This window comes from Bombyx mandarina, chromosome 17 (assembly GCF_030267445.1).
Source record: "Bombyx mandarina strain Sakado chromosome 17, ASM3026744v2".
Lineage (NCBI taxonomy): Eukaryota > Metazoa > Arthropoda > Insecta > Lepidoptera > Bombycidae > Bombyx > Bombyx mandarina.
The window spans coordinates 8,958,800-8,975,341 of NC_143223.1; the positions used below are offsets into that span (position 1 = coordinate 8,958,800).

At 38.7% G+C, this 16,542-nt stretch overlaps 1 protein-coding gene across 2 annotated transcripts in view; it reads right to left on the minus strand.

Moving 5' to 3' along the window:
* Positions 1-1,483: 1,483 nt before the first annotated feature.
* The window catches only part of IRSp53 (Insulin receptor substrate 53 kDa), a 198,141-nt gene continuing 183,082 nt past the window's right edge, over positions 1,484-16,542 (minus strand). For both annotated transcript variants that reach the window (XM_089734406.1, XM_028171249.2), the window contains 12 exons: positions 12,633-12,725; positions 11,288-11,349; positions 10,586-10,657; positions 9,337-9,474; positions 9,181-9,246; positions 8,114-8,305; positions 7,078-7,294; positions 6,187-6,448; positions 4,960-5,125; positions 4,131-4,286; positions 3,890-4,059; positions 1,484-3,774 (listed from right to left, as the gene is read on the minus strand). In XM_089734406.1, coding sequence (XP_089590532.1) covers positions 1,956-3,774; positions 3,890-4,059; positions 4,131-4,286; positions 4,960-5,125; positions 6,187-6,448; positions 7,078-7,294; positions 8,114-8,305; positions 9,181-9,246; positions 9,337-9,474; positions 10,586-10,657; positions 11,288-11,349; positions 12,633-12,725 — 3,413 coding nt within the window. In that variant the 3' untranslated portion in view covers positions 1,484-1,955. The remainder of the gene's footprint in view (positions 3,775-3,889; positions 4,060-4,130; positions 4,287-4,959; positions 5,126-6,186; positions 6,449-7,077; positions 7,295-8,113; positions 8,306-9,180; positions 9,247-9,336; positions 9,475-10,585; positions 10,658-11,287; positions 11,350-12,632; positions 12,726-16,542) is intronic.

Here is a 16,542-nt window from a genome sequence, read left to right on the forward strand (position 1 = left end):
TCATACTTTTCTGCCACTTGACCAGTTTTTATTCACGTAAAGCTTTCTTAAGTTTACCTTTAAAGAATATTATTCTCATGAGATGGTATGAGTCGACTATTATCAAAGCCGGCAATCTGACTTTTGGACAATGATTGGTAAATCAGAAAAATGAATTATTGACTTTGTATTCCATTGGCAGTCACAAAACTCTTCGGAACGACATCTTAGATAAATAACAGGTTAACTATTAACCTTTATTTAATGCAGGTTTTGAACCGTATTCTTTGAAGGAGACGATTATATTCAAATCAATCTGTATTGACATATCAATAAAAATTTTTTGTCCAAATGCACAGATTGCCACCTTTGATAATAGACGACTCGTATATGCTCTACCGATTTCTTACCGCAGCGTTATTACTTGAAACTTGTTTTTATTTTTTAATGTGTGGATTTTACTATGTTGTCTTTATATTAGTGGATATATTGGGTTCGTTTGAACGGGTTTACAAGTATCGTATACTTCTGCATTAAGTATTAAGGTTGTATTTTTGCATAAACTTGATACATAGTGATAAAGAACTTTTTACTTCGAAAGTCTTTTCTGCGTATAGCGTTATATTTACATTAAACCAGAATTTATTTCAGTTTTGTCAACCTAACTTTCTGAAAAGAATAAGAGCTAAATAAAATACCTTTGTAGAATACGTTGAATTTAAATTTGGAAGTACCACGTTATCATAATGGATAAAGATTCATGCGATACTTTCTTGGAAATGAAATTATCTAATTTGAGGCTGATAAGGTTGATTCACGTATTATGAATTGTAAATATTGTGAATTTATTTTATTACGGGCAAAATTTTATAAGGTCAGTTGACATGTTTAGCGAAAATAAAATACTTTAAATTATTAAATTTTCTCTTAGATAACAATCAAAAACATTTTAATAAACATGAAGTTTATTGGCGTACTGACAGAATAATATCTAGGTTTGGTTGTCACTTTATAGTATGGGCGGAAATTTTTACGAGAATTCTTTAAAAAAGATTTTCCTTTCCACCGTAATATTTTTATTTTTCCACCCATAACATTTCTATACAATCGAGACGAGTTGCGGAACGGTCCCTTGGAACACGTAACATATCGTAAGGAATATTTCTATGGTGACAGTGGCGTATCTTCCGGTTGCATCCCACAGGATACGGAAACACAATAAATCATCGGCCATTGTTGCGAAAGCCCAATTGACGTTGATGTCTCGCTCTCTCCTCCGCTTTGTGTACTCATCGTTCTAGTAACAGTGGAATTTTTGTTTTTCTTTCTAAACATTTTTTCTTTTTACTTGGTAATTCTATGTTGCTCAGATAAAACTTCAGAAATTTCTGGAGTGTTCCTAATTTAACCCAATTTAGTACTTTAAGATTTCAGTTACTGTACTGAATTTGTTTTTACACATTTTAAAAGGATAGATAGTTTTGTAATGAAATGAAACCAGCAGTTTGGGATTATATTAAAAATTGTGATATATTTCTTGTTAGACTATGAATATTTAACTGTACAAAATACATGATGTTCCTAATTTACATTTAATATTAATTAACAAAATATTTGTAATTATGTATCGTATAAGTATCATAAATATTATTCAATGGCAGGTGACGAGCGATCGTTTGTCAATGCCTTCCTTAACTTTACCGTAGCGAATTGTTGAGGCCTGAAACGTATTTTATTCCCTAAATTAAATAATATAATTCCAGAAATATAACAAGTATTCTATGTACATACAAAAAATTTAAAAACATTACGAATCTCAGCTGTCACTAAGAAATACAAAAATAATAATAAAAACCCAGAATAATAATAATAATAAATTGCAGAAAACCAAAAACAAAGAAGTTTTAACTTATCTCTATCTACATAAACAAAGCGAAGTGATTAACATTCACAAAACAAACAAAACCTTTTAAAAACTACTTGTAAACAACGGCTTCCCTTCCCCATAAATCATACCAAGGCCCGAAAGTGTGTCCTTCCTCTGGCAAATCGTTACCATCTGCTGCCCGTTTCAGCAGCTTTGTTCGAGGCAATAGCTGTGGTCTTTGTTGTTTTAAAGCTTCATTGAACTTTTGATCGTCGGACTCGCTATACGGGCCTTCGCTACGTCTATCCACAAATCTTCTGGCTTCCAATCGAGCCTCCTCTTGACGTATTTTCGACTTTTCAGCTTTCTTCGAATCCGTCTCGTAGTCGTATCGTGAGACACGTCGTTCTTGGTCACTGAAGTACGATATATTGGTCTCGTAGTATTTATCTTCTCTACGCCCGTTGTATTGTAAAGTGCTATCGTCGTAGCTTCTGTTTGTTCTGTTTCTGTTTCTTGTGTCTCGGGACTTCGACTCTGTGAATTCTTTCCTGACTTGACGTCTGTCTAATGAATAGTCGATCCTTGGTTCTCGTTCACGGCTCTCGAATTTCGGTCTTGATTCTTTCGTTGCGTTCCTGGATTCAGCTTGTGGGTATTCTTTCTTGTGATTCTTGTTGTTCTCAAAATTATTCGGCGAACGGTTTTTGTCGTCGACACTGGAGCGTTTTTTGTTGTATTTAAGAGTCCCTTCGTCATGTCCGTTGTATGTATTTTCGTCATGTGTTTCAATGTTATTACGTTCCATCGGAATACCGTAACGGTCAGTTGGTTGTTCGTTATCTTTGTACTTTAGGGTTTCTGATGAAGCCGAAAATGTTTTGATTTCCTTCGATGTATCTTTAAACGTTTTGAACTCCATAACCTTTGGTGGTGAACGTTCGCGTGTTGATGCCTTCACTTTTTCTGAAGATAACGTAGCCCTGACGTGTGGCTTAATAGGAGTTACTTCAATTTCTTCAAATTCTGGCATATAGGAGTTTTCTTTACGCTTCTTTACCTCTTCATCGCTCATCTGTGCTTGTCTACGTTTTTCAACTTCTTGTTGCTTCCTGGACGTCATATGATCATCAACTATAATGCAGTCATACGGGTCGGTACTCGAAGCTACAGAATTGACTTCTGAACTGCTGTCATTATCGTATCTCTGTAATATTTCTCTTCTCTTCACGGTTTTCATAACGAACCCTTCACCGTTTTCATCATTGTAAAAACTATTCTCAAAGTTAGTCTTTATGGTACTCGTATTGGTCAGATCAGAATGACGTGATTCGTTTCTCTGTACGAAGTCTTCGTGCTTCTCTTCGGCAATGGACTTTTCTGACATACTCTTCTTATTTATATTTTGTGTAGGTTGGTATCCTTCACGATTTTTACGGGCTTTTTCAATTTGTTCTTCGGTTTGTATCGATCCCAGGCTTCTTGCTTGCCGTATCCCGTTGTTCATTTTCATTTCCTTTCTATCAATGGTTTCTTTTGAACGATGTTGAACGTTTTCTTGGACAGCAGGCGTTTGAATTTTCTCAGGTATAGCTTGTTTTCGTGTTTCGGGAACCTCGGGGGCAGGTCTAAGCTCCTTTTTGATTTTAACAAAAAGTTTCTTTTTGAATTCAGGTACAGTGTCAACAATATCTCTGTGCTGCCACAATGACATGCCTTCCATTATTTCCTCTGCGGTAGTCCGTCCGAACTTCCAGAACGATTTGGTTCTTTTGACTTTCTGCGAATCTTTGTCCATATCCAGCATGTTGCGTAATATAAGTTGTTGGTCGTCGGTCAGGTACCCGTTCGCGGTATTATTGTTGTGCTTTGGACCTCGTTTCAAGCTTTGCGTTTTGAGTAGATATGCTTTGTGTTCAGCGGTTTTACTAAAACAAAACAAATGAAAGGAAATAAAACACTACTAGCGCTACTACAACATAAATAAAACAAAAAAGCGGTAAACAAAAAAAAACCACACTACTCGAATCAAACAGCATTTACCTGATGGGCACTCGCAGGCGTTGAGCTTCTTCGTCACTGTAATCGATGTCTGGCTGCGGCGGAGGCTCGTTTGAAAATCCAGAATCATTAGAGCTGTGTAGCGATACGTTTCCCACAGCTCCGACTGCGCTCACTACGGTTTTAGCGGGACCAGTTTTATTTTGGGCCATCTATAAAACACATGTTTCGATTAATACAGATTAGGAAGCAAAACAGATACGCTTTAGGATTACGCTACTACCTGAGAGCGCATTGGTAGTGTTTGTGGTCCAAAGCTTCGGGTCTCAATGACAGCGTGGGTCGTGAAGCTCGCTGCTGAAGTCGAATTCTTTATAGCACTAGGAGACGGAGCCGGTAATGTTGGTGGAAGACCAGGCGAGCCATTCCCAAGACGACCCTATCATGGAAGAAAAATTCATGAAAACAAAAACGCTAACGTAACTTAACCATTAACACATAATTTGGTAGAGCCCTGTTGATCCTATTAGAACATCAATGTTCGCATTGAGCCTTTTCAGATTTGAATGAACGCTGATGTGGGCGTTCGATTTGTATTTACTTGAATCACGATTTAATGTCTCAGTTGCGATCAGATGAGGGTAATCACTTAAACGAATATGGGACAAAAACTAATTTAAAATAAAATAGCAACCTACCTACCGCTACTAAACGCAAAAAAATATTTGTTTTCTTGTAAACTTAAATTCGAAACTTTTGAAAGTGAATAAGTTGGGTTTTTTTAATGAACCATAAATTAGAAAGGATTGGGCAAAATGCTTTTTTCTCCTACCTAAGCCGATAGCCTTGAGAGGCTATTTCAGCGTAACCTTAACTAGTAGTAACCTGACTACGTTGCTAACATGAATCCTAGCAAGAGTCGTGCTTCGCAGAATGTACCGCCGGACCGGAAACGCGACCCACTAAGAAGATCCGGCGAGAAACTCAGCGGGCTGTGTCTGTGGGTTAATTTACTCGTCGAGCGACGGGTTTGACGAGAACGATGGCCGGGCAAAATTGGTGTATGCTTAATTGATATCTAGACAGAGTCGGTCGGTAATCTTGAGTAGTACCTTAGAGACGTGGTGTGCAGTGACAGTGTCGCCGAACATGCGTGCGGGGGGGTGGGAGTGCGGGGTCGGTGGCGCGGCGTGCGGTGTGGTCTGCGCATGCGCGAGCGGTGCTGGCGGGGGCGCCTCATTCGGCGTCTGAGCGCTGCTCCAACGCGCCGGAGACCCACTGGAACAACACCGACTTGCAACCTTTCGACTACCAGAGCTCACCGCGAATGAAGCTCCCAAGTGATCCCAAATGGATTACAAGAACGAGAGCCGTGCAAATTTTGACGCCCAATCGATTCTTACTGGTGGTAGGACCTCTTGTGAGTCTGTACGGGTAGGTACCACCGCCCTGCCTATTTCTGCCGTGAAGCAGTAATGAGTTTCGGTTTGAAGGGTGAGGCAGCCGTTGTAATATACAACGGCTTATACTTATATCTTAGAACTTATATCTCAAGGTGGGTAGCGCATTTACGTTGTAGATGTCAATTGGCTCCAGTAACCATATAACACCAGGTGGGCTGTGAGATCGTCAACCCATCTAAGAAAAAAAAAAAAAGATTCGCGGCAAATATTCGATTATGTTCTTCTAGTACTGATGGAAGTGAACTCATATTCACACGAACCGACAAGCATCATGCGTAAGTTCATTGAGTTGTTGATGATCGTATTATTATGAACCGTTCATAACAATTGAGAGTAAATCAATCTTTGCCAAGAGATTATCGGATGTATGATGCTTAGTTTAATGACGAAATTGTATTTACCGTATTATAAATGAATTATAATGAAATCACTTGAGACTTGAAACCAGTTTGAAGTAAAACTTTTTTAGAACTATTCAGTCCAAGCGCCCATACGTCTATGCGTCTATAAAGCACTTTTTTTTTCCGTCATAACAAAACAAAAAAGTTTAGCAAGTGTCTGAGGTTCACACATGAAGAAGTTAATATCAAATAGAATACGAGTATGTAAGCGTCTTAAGTACAATGTGCTGTCACTTTTCTGAGCCCGCACGGGCAGGTACTACCTCCTGCCTATTTCTGCCGTAAAGCAGTAATGCGTTTCGGTTTGAAGGGCGGGGGCAGGCGTTGTATTATAAAGGTGAGACTTAGAAATCATGTATGAAACTGGGTGGCGGCAAGTACATTGTCGATGTCTATGGACTCCGGGACCCACTAAACACCGGGAGATCGTCCATCTGAGTAATAAATTACATTAACAACATGAAGTTGAACATACGTGGGCTCCTCGTTCATGATCGGTTCGGTGTACGCAAGAGGGAACCAGCCAGCGTGGTGAGTCCGCAAATTTTCTCCGTACTGCCATCCTTTGGTTCTCTCGCCGAGCAATGCTAAAACGTCTCCTTGCTGGAAGCTGAGCTGGTTGTCTCCGGCCGCAGAGTATGCGTACAAGGCTCTAGCCAGAGGAGGGTCCCGAGTGGTACAAGTTGGGGGGGCTAATGAAGATGGACGGGTATTCGGACGCGACTCAGTTTGGATATCTGAAAAGCAATAGATATTTTTTTTTTTAATATATTTTGTACACACAGCTGTTAGAAGAAACACGACAATAAGGATACAGAGTACAAGGGCACTACTTATTTCATGTTGAAATCTCTACCAGTAGGCCCGCAGAAGGAAAGAAGAATTAGGAACACAAACCTAGTGCACACAGTAAACATTACATATGATAATATATACATATTACAAGATACAAAACAATATATACATACAAATACACACAAACACACACACACACAAACACACACATATATATGTATAAATATTTATTTATTTAGTTCTATTTTAGATTTTTTTGGAATAACCAGTGTACATACAGGTGTCATTTGTATTAAGCAAGCCTTTCAAGTTAATGTAAATTGAAATTTATAATATACTATGTAGGTAAAGTAGTGCCTACCGCAGCAGTATTATAAAGTACTTTTATTATATGGCATAGTGTTTTATTGGGAGATCGTAAACATTTTGGGTCTCGCGTTGTGGTGTGGTCACTTCGTGGTCACAAATAAATAAGGTCTAATTTAATTTGAAATGAATAGTGAACGGGAAAATTAATAAATAAACAAAAAAATTTCAATGCTCTCAATTATTTGCGAATTATATTACTCACCACCGTCGTTGTGTGAGCTTGCTTGTAAATTAAAATCGGATTTGGCACGAGACAGGCCCTGAGCAGGAGAACCCAGCTCTGCAATGGACCTCACGTCGAGACAAGACGCGTCCACTGATCTCGTTTTCCTCAGAGCCGAACCTACTGAAGCTCTGTCGTCATCGTCGCCTGCACGAGGACTGGCGTATACATCTTCGTCGGCCCAAAATGAGACTTGCTGTTGACACAATCATTAACTATTTGATCCACAAGCATTCTGAATCACTGAACAAGTTTTAGACTAATAAATATATTATGTAGTTAAAAACACCTAAATAGCAAATCGAAATAACAATTAATTTAATTTTTTTTTATCCCCTTTATACTGGTCCGGATATTACAACGAAATCATAAAATTGCGTAGGTAAATTATTAAGTTAATCAAAACTCTTGAAGTCGGTAAAAACGAAATTCCAAAATTCACCTGCGTTACACACATACCAAACTAATAAAAGCGCTTCGAAATAAGAGACATGTTTTTATTCTGTATGGGTGGACCAGTTAACGATTTACCTGATATTGAAGTAACCCACACGTATCAAAATGTGAATAGCATTGTCCACCTTAAAACATGAGACTGAAGTTTCAATTGTGCTAAATGGTAGAACCCTTCAAATCGTAATCGATGAATACTTCGCGCTTGAAATAGGCAGAATGAGTGGTAGCTATGCGATCCCGATCGCATATCGATCTTACAATATGGTGGGTTAGGTATTTATCACACAATTTTATTTATTCTTTTGCCGTGAAATCATTCATTAATGAATGTTAAGTATGTGTTTCATTAGCACAATATCTGTCGACCCGATTCGAAAACCGGCCAGTCGCAACGTTTGTTACAAATATTATGTACCAAGTTTATATCGATCTTAAGCCATTACTAAAATCCTCATTTTGATCTACATAATATAAAAAGACTTTAGTGTCTTCCGTTCCAGTATAAACTGCTGAAATATTTCAAGAGGAATATTTTAAAGTGACAACCATCGAATCTTACCCGCATCCTGCTAACGAACATCGCTTCGACGTTCGGTGGCAAGTACTCTCTGGTTCTAGAAACTTCGAGCCATTCGTCCAGACCCGCGCTGTACGCCGCCCCACCGGCGGTGTGGTAGGCGAGCCAATGCTTCGCAAGAGAGCACTGGCGTTCTAAAACGAAGCCGTAGCGGCGACGCTCTTGGGTCATAGCCTGAATGTAACACCGAAAGAGAATTTAATCAATATGAAATTTTGTAAGTGATTAATAATTTATTATTATTATAGGGTCCCCTTGATCTCTTAAACACGCGAAAAAACTGTGCGTGTCGTTACTGATTTCGAAATATTTTCGGATGGATTTAGTAAAATAGGCATTTCAAATTAAATTTAGAACTGTATAATTTGTAATAGTACATTAGTAAAATAGATTGTACTAAACTTGTTAGTTGTAGACCTATTTCCATAGAATTTCATTGGCGTTCCATTACATTTAGTTACCTATGATGTATTTTTTCTCTATTTCAATAATGTCGTAGATAAGATTTGATTTGTCAAATTCCGGGTACGTTCTGACCAAAGATTTAAAGAGATACATTCATTTGTTAAAATAACAACATTAATAGTATGAAATAAAACCTCTTTGAAATACCAACAAAAAAAATCGCACAGTCGTTCTCAATAAAAATATCGAGATAAAAATCGCACGACCTCATTCAACAAAGTGGTAGTAATTAAACACTTAAAAAACAAATGCTTAACAAAACAGGAAATTGACGTCATCACAATAAAATGAAAATATCGTTAATGTAGTCGAAATCGGTTAAATGATCATCGTTAAGGAAAACACAAAAACAACTGATCAAATCTTGATAACATTTGAATGTTACTCTCACGAGAAGTGCCAGATCTGATGTAAAAAAACAAAAAAACTAGAAAATAAGAAAATCTAGAAACATTTCTTAGGTGACACACGTAAATAATCATAATCATAAATCAATTAAATCATAGCAAATATTTCTAGAATTTATACCTATAGGTGTAAATTTTAGTAAATAAAACTTATCTCACAAGTTTCCTCATACTCACATTCTTTAAGCTTTGTTCGCAGAAGGCATCCAGTTTTGTTTTCTCTTCTTCCAAAATTTGCATATTCTGAGGAAATAAATTACCAAATCGATGTACATAGGGAACTTGATCAAAGTATGCGATAAAACACAAGATTTATCGGAGGACAGTGCATACCTTCATTTCTTTATCCATAGCAGAACCCACTTTGGTCACGTTCGTTTTCTTTTTCCTCTGTTTCTTTATTGTCGCAGCAGCCTTGCTGTAGCTCTCAGAACGCAATTTGTGTTGCTGTAAGAATCTCTTTTGTTCCGACTGGAAAATGTTTATGAATATCATAATCAAACTATTTACCTAATACCTTAGCAAGCTAGAGTAAGGTATGCTCGTGCGCACTAGGGACCACACAAACATCTATCTAAACACGACATCTATCTATAGAAACATCTATCTATGGACTATAGTCCAGTGGCTCTCAACCACCGTTACGCGATACATTGGTGTATCATAAACCCCTATCAAGTATGTCGCCGCATTTAAAAATACGATAGTTTTATCGTTAAAGCGTTATTCCATATCTACGTACATACTGGTTTAATCTATAACAGTCTGGTAGATTCTAACCACACAGCCACGTTTAATATAATAGATTAATGATGTAAAATTTAATTAATTTGTTTCTACAACCATAAATAAATGCATGGAAATATGTAAGGCTGTCCCGAATTTGTGAAAAGTATGTTAGTGAGTTGTTGGGTAAAAAGATTGAGAGCCACTGCGGGCTGTAAAGGTAATAAAGATTGAAGAAATTTGAAATTAGTCACGCTTCGATCTCGCAAAAAGCTCTTATTGACATGATCTCCGCGGCAGAGCCCGATAGCGGTCCCCAGGCAATCACAATCGTCAGAACCAACGTTCACTATTTTAGTCCAACGCTTTCTTGTATATTTTCACAAATCTAATATCATAAAGTATGGTGTTTGTTTACAGTACTTTGAGAATTACGCCATTATTAAGAGTAAAAAAAAATAGAATAACAGAAATGTATTGAGTCATCATACCCACGACAAACAATACAATAACGTTTCAAGGCTGAAACATTTGAACTGTTTAACGCGTACTCTCACAGAATTACATTCATAGTTTATGTAATTTAAGAAACAACAGCGTTCATCCCTTTACCGTTATCCACTTATTATCTGAAATCGAGCACGTACATTCGTAAATAGGAAAGAATACGAACATTGCAATTTATTTCGGGAGGTCACTTACATTGTCCGAAAGTTTTTTAATAGAACTTCTTATCTCACGGGCGAACGCGACGCTAAGCTTATTTGAAACGAAGCCCTCTCAATCCAGTAAACGATCCCTTATAACTTGGAACAGTTCACATAAAAGATTATGAAAGGGAATCCTATTGACTGACCTGCACTACTTTTGTATCTTTCTCGAGATTAGTTTCCAAGGGAACCAGTAGATCTACGTAGAACGCCTTCAACTGTAACAAACAAATAACTTTTATATTAAGTGGGTGTAGGCAAATATTACACAAAATAATCAGCTTTTGTGTTCTATCGTTATTTTGTTTTGTGGGATCCTCTGTCGAAAATAATTGGACAAGCAATTACACAAATTATGGCTAAATACAACAAGTTTTAAAATAAATCCAAAAGTTGTATTCCGATGCTAGGCTAAATAAGATAAAACTGCCAAACTTTTGAGATAGCATATCGACGCTTGAAAGGCAAACGTGACTAAGCGACAATGCGTGAACTTTACAGTAGACTAATTTAAAGTTGAAATACCTGAAAACAAAATTTATTTTAACGAATCTAGCTGTAGTAGAATCTAGCTAGTAGCTGTAGGATTGAAATTATTTTAATAGACCTAGAAATATATTTTTTTTGCGCATCGAATATGGTTATTGCCTATCATTTATGTACAAAGCAGTTATTGTCGCTTAATCACGTTTGCTTTTCAAGCGTCGATATGTAATTTTGAAACAACGTATCTGTAAATACACTATTGATTTGTTCCTTTTGATTATTTTTCTATTATATTTATTTCAGTTGATTACATTTGATACAATACGGATGAATTTAGCTTAAACGTGGTTATTAAAACTTACGATGTTCATTTGTTGATCTTGTATTTCCCTGTACACCTCGACGACTTTCATGAGCGCCGTTCCTGTGAAATTAATATTCATTTTGTTTGATTTTTCAATGTCTGTTTGATTTTGATATACCAAGTTGCGAAGCTCATGCTCTATGAGTCACGCGGTTTCTTCATCTTCCCTACAATTTGTAACAATTGAAATAAGGTTAGATTTAAAAAGATATTGTATTTTAATACAGGCATACTAGCTGTGATACGTGTTACGCAATTATGGTCCTTTAGAACTTCTGAGTAACCGATTATCCGTTCTTGATGTATTTTACTAACTAGTGTTCTTTTTTTTTTATTGCTTAGATGGGTGGACGAGCTCACAGCCCACCTGGTGTTAAGTGGTTACTGGAGCCCATGGACATCTACAACGTAAATGCGCCACCCGCCTTGAGATATAAGTTCTAAGATCTCAGTATAGTTACAACGGCTGCCCCACCCTTCAAACCGAAACGCATTACTGCTTCACGGCAGAAATAGGCAGGGCGGTGGTACCTACCCGCGCGGACTCACAAGAAGTCCTACCACCAGTAAAAACTAACTCCTATGTTGAGTGTTGGTACCAAGATCTATTACAGGTGAGCACGGGTTGATCTCTTTAAACTGTTATTTTATTTTTATCTCAGTTATTCCAATGCAATTAAAACATCGGCCTTACGCATGAAAGCGGTATGTTGGATAATCATTCATTAAGGTATCTACGGTCTTTGTTGACCAGTTGACATTATATTAGTCGTGATCTTGCCTGTTTATTTACCATAACAACTAAATAGACGTTATTGAAACGAACAAAGTTTCAACGAGATAGCTTCAAGATATTCGATTGAAATAACATAAGAAGCACACGAAGAAAAAAGGTTTAGGTTTTTCTTATATTATTTTAGTGACCGTTATGGGCGTCTACCTATCATACACAAGAGACAGCTAACCTTACTATAATTAAGTGTTTAAAGAAATCTTATCCTAAAAATGGTCGTATGTAAAATTAGAGCTAATGAAAATTCATTATGTGTGCTGTATGTCCGAGCATATTATTTAGTACTGCATTTTTTTTTATTGCCCTTGTAGGCAGACGAGCATACGGCCCATCTGATGGTGAGTGGTTACCGTCACCCATGGACTTCAGCAATGCTAGGGTCAGAGCCAAGCCGCTGTCTACCGCTTAATACTCTCCACAAACCTCGTTTGAAGAAGGACATGTCATAGCGCTCGGAAAACACCGAATGGTCGTATGTAACATTAGAGCAAATGAAAATTCATAATGTGTCCTGGATGTCCGAGCATATTATTTAGATCTGCATGCATACCTATGTCGGCGCAACCGCCCCATGTTCCTTGTTGCGCCTGCCTGCCCAGCTTCCCCACTGCGTCCACGTAGAGACGAGACGCCGCCGCCGCACCTACGTGCGAAATAAATTAATGGCTTTACTTCGTGACTGTACTCGACGAAGCTTTTGTAAGTAGCTTCTCAGTTTTCGTTTTCGGTGAAAAGGTAAATACGAAAACAAAAATAATATTAATGATATAATCAAAATGATTTTTTTTTCATAGTTTTAAAGTGTGCTGGCTAGGTGGTGCGATGACCTCCGCACGGTGGCCGGCAAGAAGTGGATGAGGAGAGCCGCAGATCGGGCTCAGTGGTGTGGATTAGGAGAGGCCTATGTCCAGCAGTGGACGACTGTGGGCTGTTGATGATGATGATGATGATGATGTGCTATGTCATAAAGCAAGTAAGACTTATTACGTCTACGCCGAAAACATCGACTATCGCAAATGTAATATTTCTTTTTTTTTAAACGATTTCAATTAATATTTTTAGTGATAAAGTTTGTAATATAAATGTATATGTACAATAATTCAATTTGATAAAAAAAAACATTATTAAGCCTACATGTGATTTTTAAGATCGACCTAACAATAACGATTGCATGTGCGTGGGCCTCTTTGTTGTAAAATTTTACTGGTATGAAAAAGTAGTTGTGCACTCCCAACCCCTATTTTCTCCTAATTTCGCAACTCCATTGTGTAGACGGTTTCTAGAATCCACATAATATTCATAGAAACACGAACAAAACAACATTATAAGGCTTCCCTTTCTTGTCATTTTTTCTATTAGCCACCTGATTTGTTCAATAAGAATAAATACTATAAAATTGGAGTAGAAAAAAAATAGATTATATATTTATACATTAATAAAATCGATGCTAAAATCGAATAGTTAAAAATAAACAACGTAATGATACATACATATATTTCACTTACGGCATTAAATTTTAAAATGTATTTATTTACATCAGAAAAATTATGTCGCGATTTATTGTTTAAACTATGTTGTGTAGTAATATTCAAAAATTAAGAATCGATCAATAACACACATATGTACGAGTATGTACATGAAAATTTGGTTGGACTATACACAGTAATACTTAACCATGATTTCAAAGTAGACGCTAAGTATTCACATATTATATATTATAAAAGACCAAAATCGCTTCATAATAATTCCTTAGGCATGAATATAAGTACATTTAAAACATTGTCAATTGTGATGTATTAAATTGAATAATTCATGGCTTCATACCCGTTCCAAGCCTCTTTATGTTGCTTCGTATTTCAAATTTGAGTAAAAGGAAAAATAAGGTGACGGATCTCCTAATAAAATGGATATTAAATTGTAATATCTCCTCACATTTACATTACGTTTTCCTTTGATGTCTCGAGATACGCGGATTTAATCACATTTTAGTGTCCTTTTAAGAAATTTAGTTCGATACGAACATTGATAAAATCTAACTCGATCGTAAAGGCCGTTCGCGCGGTCATGTTTCAAGATGAAATGAAATTAGCCGCGCGTCGTCGTCAAAATAAAGAACAGGCTTCCGGAGCCGTACATATATATATACTTATATACTTAATATTATAAAGAGGAAAGGTTTGTTTGTTTGTTTGTATTGAATAGGCTCCGAAACTACTGAACCGATTTGAAAAATTCTTTCACTGTTTGGAAGCTACACTATCCCCCAGTGACATAGGCTATATTCTTTTTGAAGTTATACTTCTTTAGGCGCGTTATGAAAAATTGATGAGAGTGAAATTTTACGAAGCGCGCGCACTGTGACACAAAATTAACAGAAATGAAGTTGCCCACTAAATCGCTCATTACAATACGACATACGTAACTTGGCGAGTCTGAATATAGCCGCAGGTGAACTTTCGCGCATGTACACTCGTAAAAAAAGTGTTATTAGCATTCATTAATAAAAATAAAGTATAACTTATTATACGCGTACATAAGTACACGCACCCTTTTTTTAAAATAGAGATCCTTGCTAAAACTTCAATAATGTAACCCAAGGTTATTCAAAACTATCTTTATCATTTTCTTGTTTTAGTAAGCTGACGCAAATAGAAGGTTTTTTTTTTTTTTTTTTTTTTTTTTTTCCTACCTAAGCTGAGAGCCTTGAGAGGCTATGTCAGCGTAACCCTAACTTTTGTAGGTGAGCTCACGGGGCTCAAACCTGATGACGTTGCTAACACGAACCCTAGCAAGAGTCGTGCTTCGCAGAATCTACCACCGAATCGGAAACGCGACCCACTGAGAAGATCCGGCGAGAAACTCAGTGGGCTGTGTCTGAGAGTTAATTTACTCGTCGAGCCCTTCGTCGCAAGCGACGGGTTCGACGAGAACGGTGACCGGTGCTTGAATTACCTAAAAGCACCGTTAGTGGATCGGGCGGATCCGAGATGACGTGTTTTGGGCGACGTCGACTGCTTTCCATTCTGTCCGCAGGATCGGGAATGTAGTTACCGGCGGCCACGATGAGAGGGTTCTCGTGTCGTGCCGCTTTATCGAAGTGGCGCATGGACGCCGACTGCAGATACTTACTGATGGACTCTAAGTCCAGGTCGTCATGGAGGTCGACGTTCCTGACGAACCACGGGGCTCCGACGGCTATCCTGCAAAAACGGGATTGAATGATTTGAAAGGATTTTAAGTGTATGCGGGCCGCGTGAGCGAACACTACACTTGCATAGGTCATGACGGGGCGTATGCAAGTTTTGTAGAGTGTCACCTTATTTCTAAGGGACATTTTACTTCGCCTACATATCATCGGGTAGAGACGTCCTAGAATGAAGGTGGCACGATCGCGTACCGTCTTGATGTGGGGGCGGAATGTCATCCTACTGTCGAGGGTGACGCCTAAATATTTGACCTTCGGGGCCCACGGTATGGGCTGGTCGAACATCGTGATTGGGCGAACGGCGGGGGCGGGGGTATTGACGCGCCTAGTCGGAAGGGGGATGCTCAGCGTGGTGTTCGGAGGGCGACCCCTTTTGAAGAGCACCGCTGTGCTTTTCGTGGGGTTAATGTCGATGCGCCACTTCCGGAACCACTGTCCCATGGTGGTAGCTGCGGTCTGAAGTCGTCGATGAAGCAACGCCTTCTTCCTACACGAGTAGTAGATGGCGGTGTCATCGGCGAAGAGCGCCAGATGGGTCTCCGGAGACCAGGGTATATCGTTGATATACAAACTGAATAGTAACGGGGAGAGGGCGGAGCCTTGCGGGACTCCGACTGTGACGTGACGGGGCCGGGAACGCGTTCCCTCGACTCGATATCGGAACGAACGGTTCGACAAGTAGTCTCGTATGATGAGCACGAGTCTGTCTGGCACTCCCATGTTATACAGTTTGAATATCAAACCGTTGTGCCAGACTTTGTCGAACGCCTTCGCTATATCGAAGAAGAGGGCTCCTGTCGGAATGGGTTTCCGCCTGTTCAGCCCTAGTAAGATGTGCTCCGTGAGGCGGTGCACTTGATGGACGCACGAGTGTCTGGCGTGGAATCCAAACTGCTCGTCTATAAGAATTTTATTCGCGGATACGAAATCCCAGAGGCGTTTACGAAGGAGCCGTTCGTATAATTTGCCTATCGCCGGGAGGAGACTGATGGGGCGGTAACTCGCGGTTTCGTTATTCGGTTTGCCCGGCTTGTGTATGCCGATAACGTCCGCTTCTTTCCACGCCGCGGGAAAGATGCAGTTCGTCATAGCAGCATTTAATATCGTGGCCAACATCGTTATCAGTTGGGCTGGTAACAGTTTTAGCGCGCGGTTGCGGATGCCGTCGGAGCCGGGAGCTTTCCGTGGTTGTAGGCTATCGATCGCCTCCTTAACCTCGGAAGTGGTAATGGGGGGAATAGAAGGGTTGATGTGT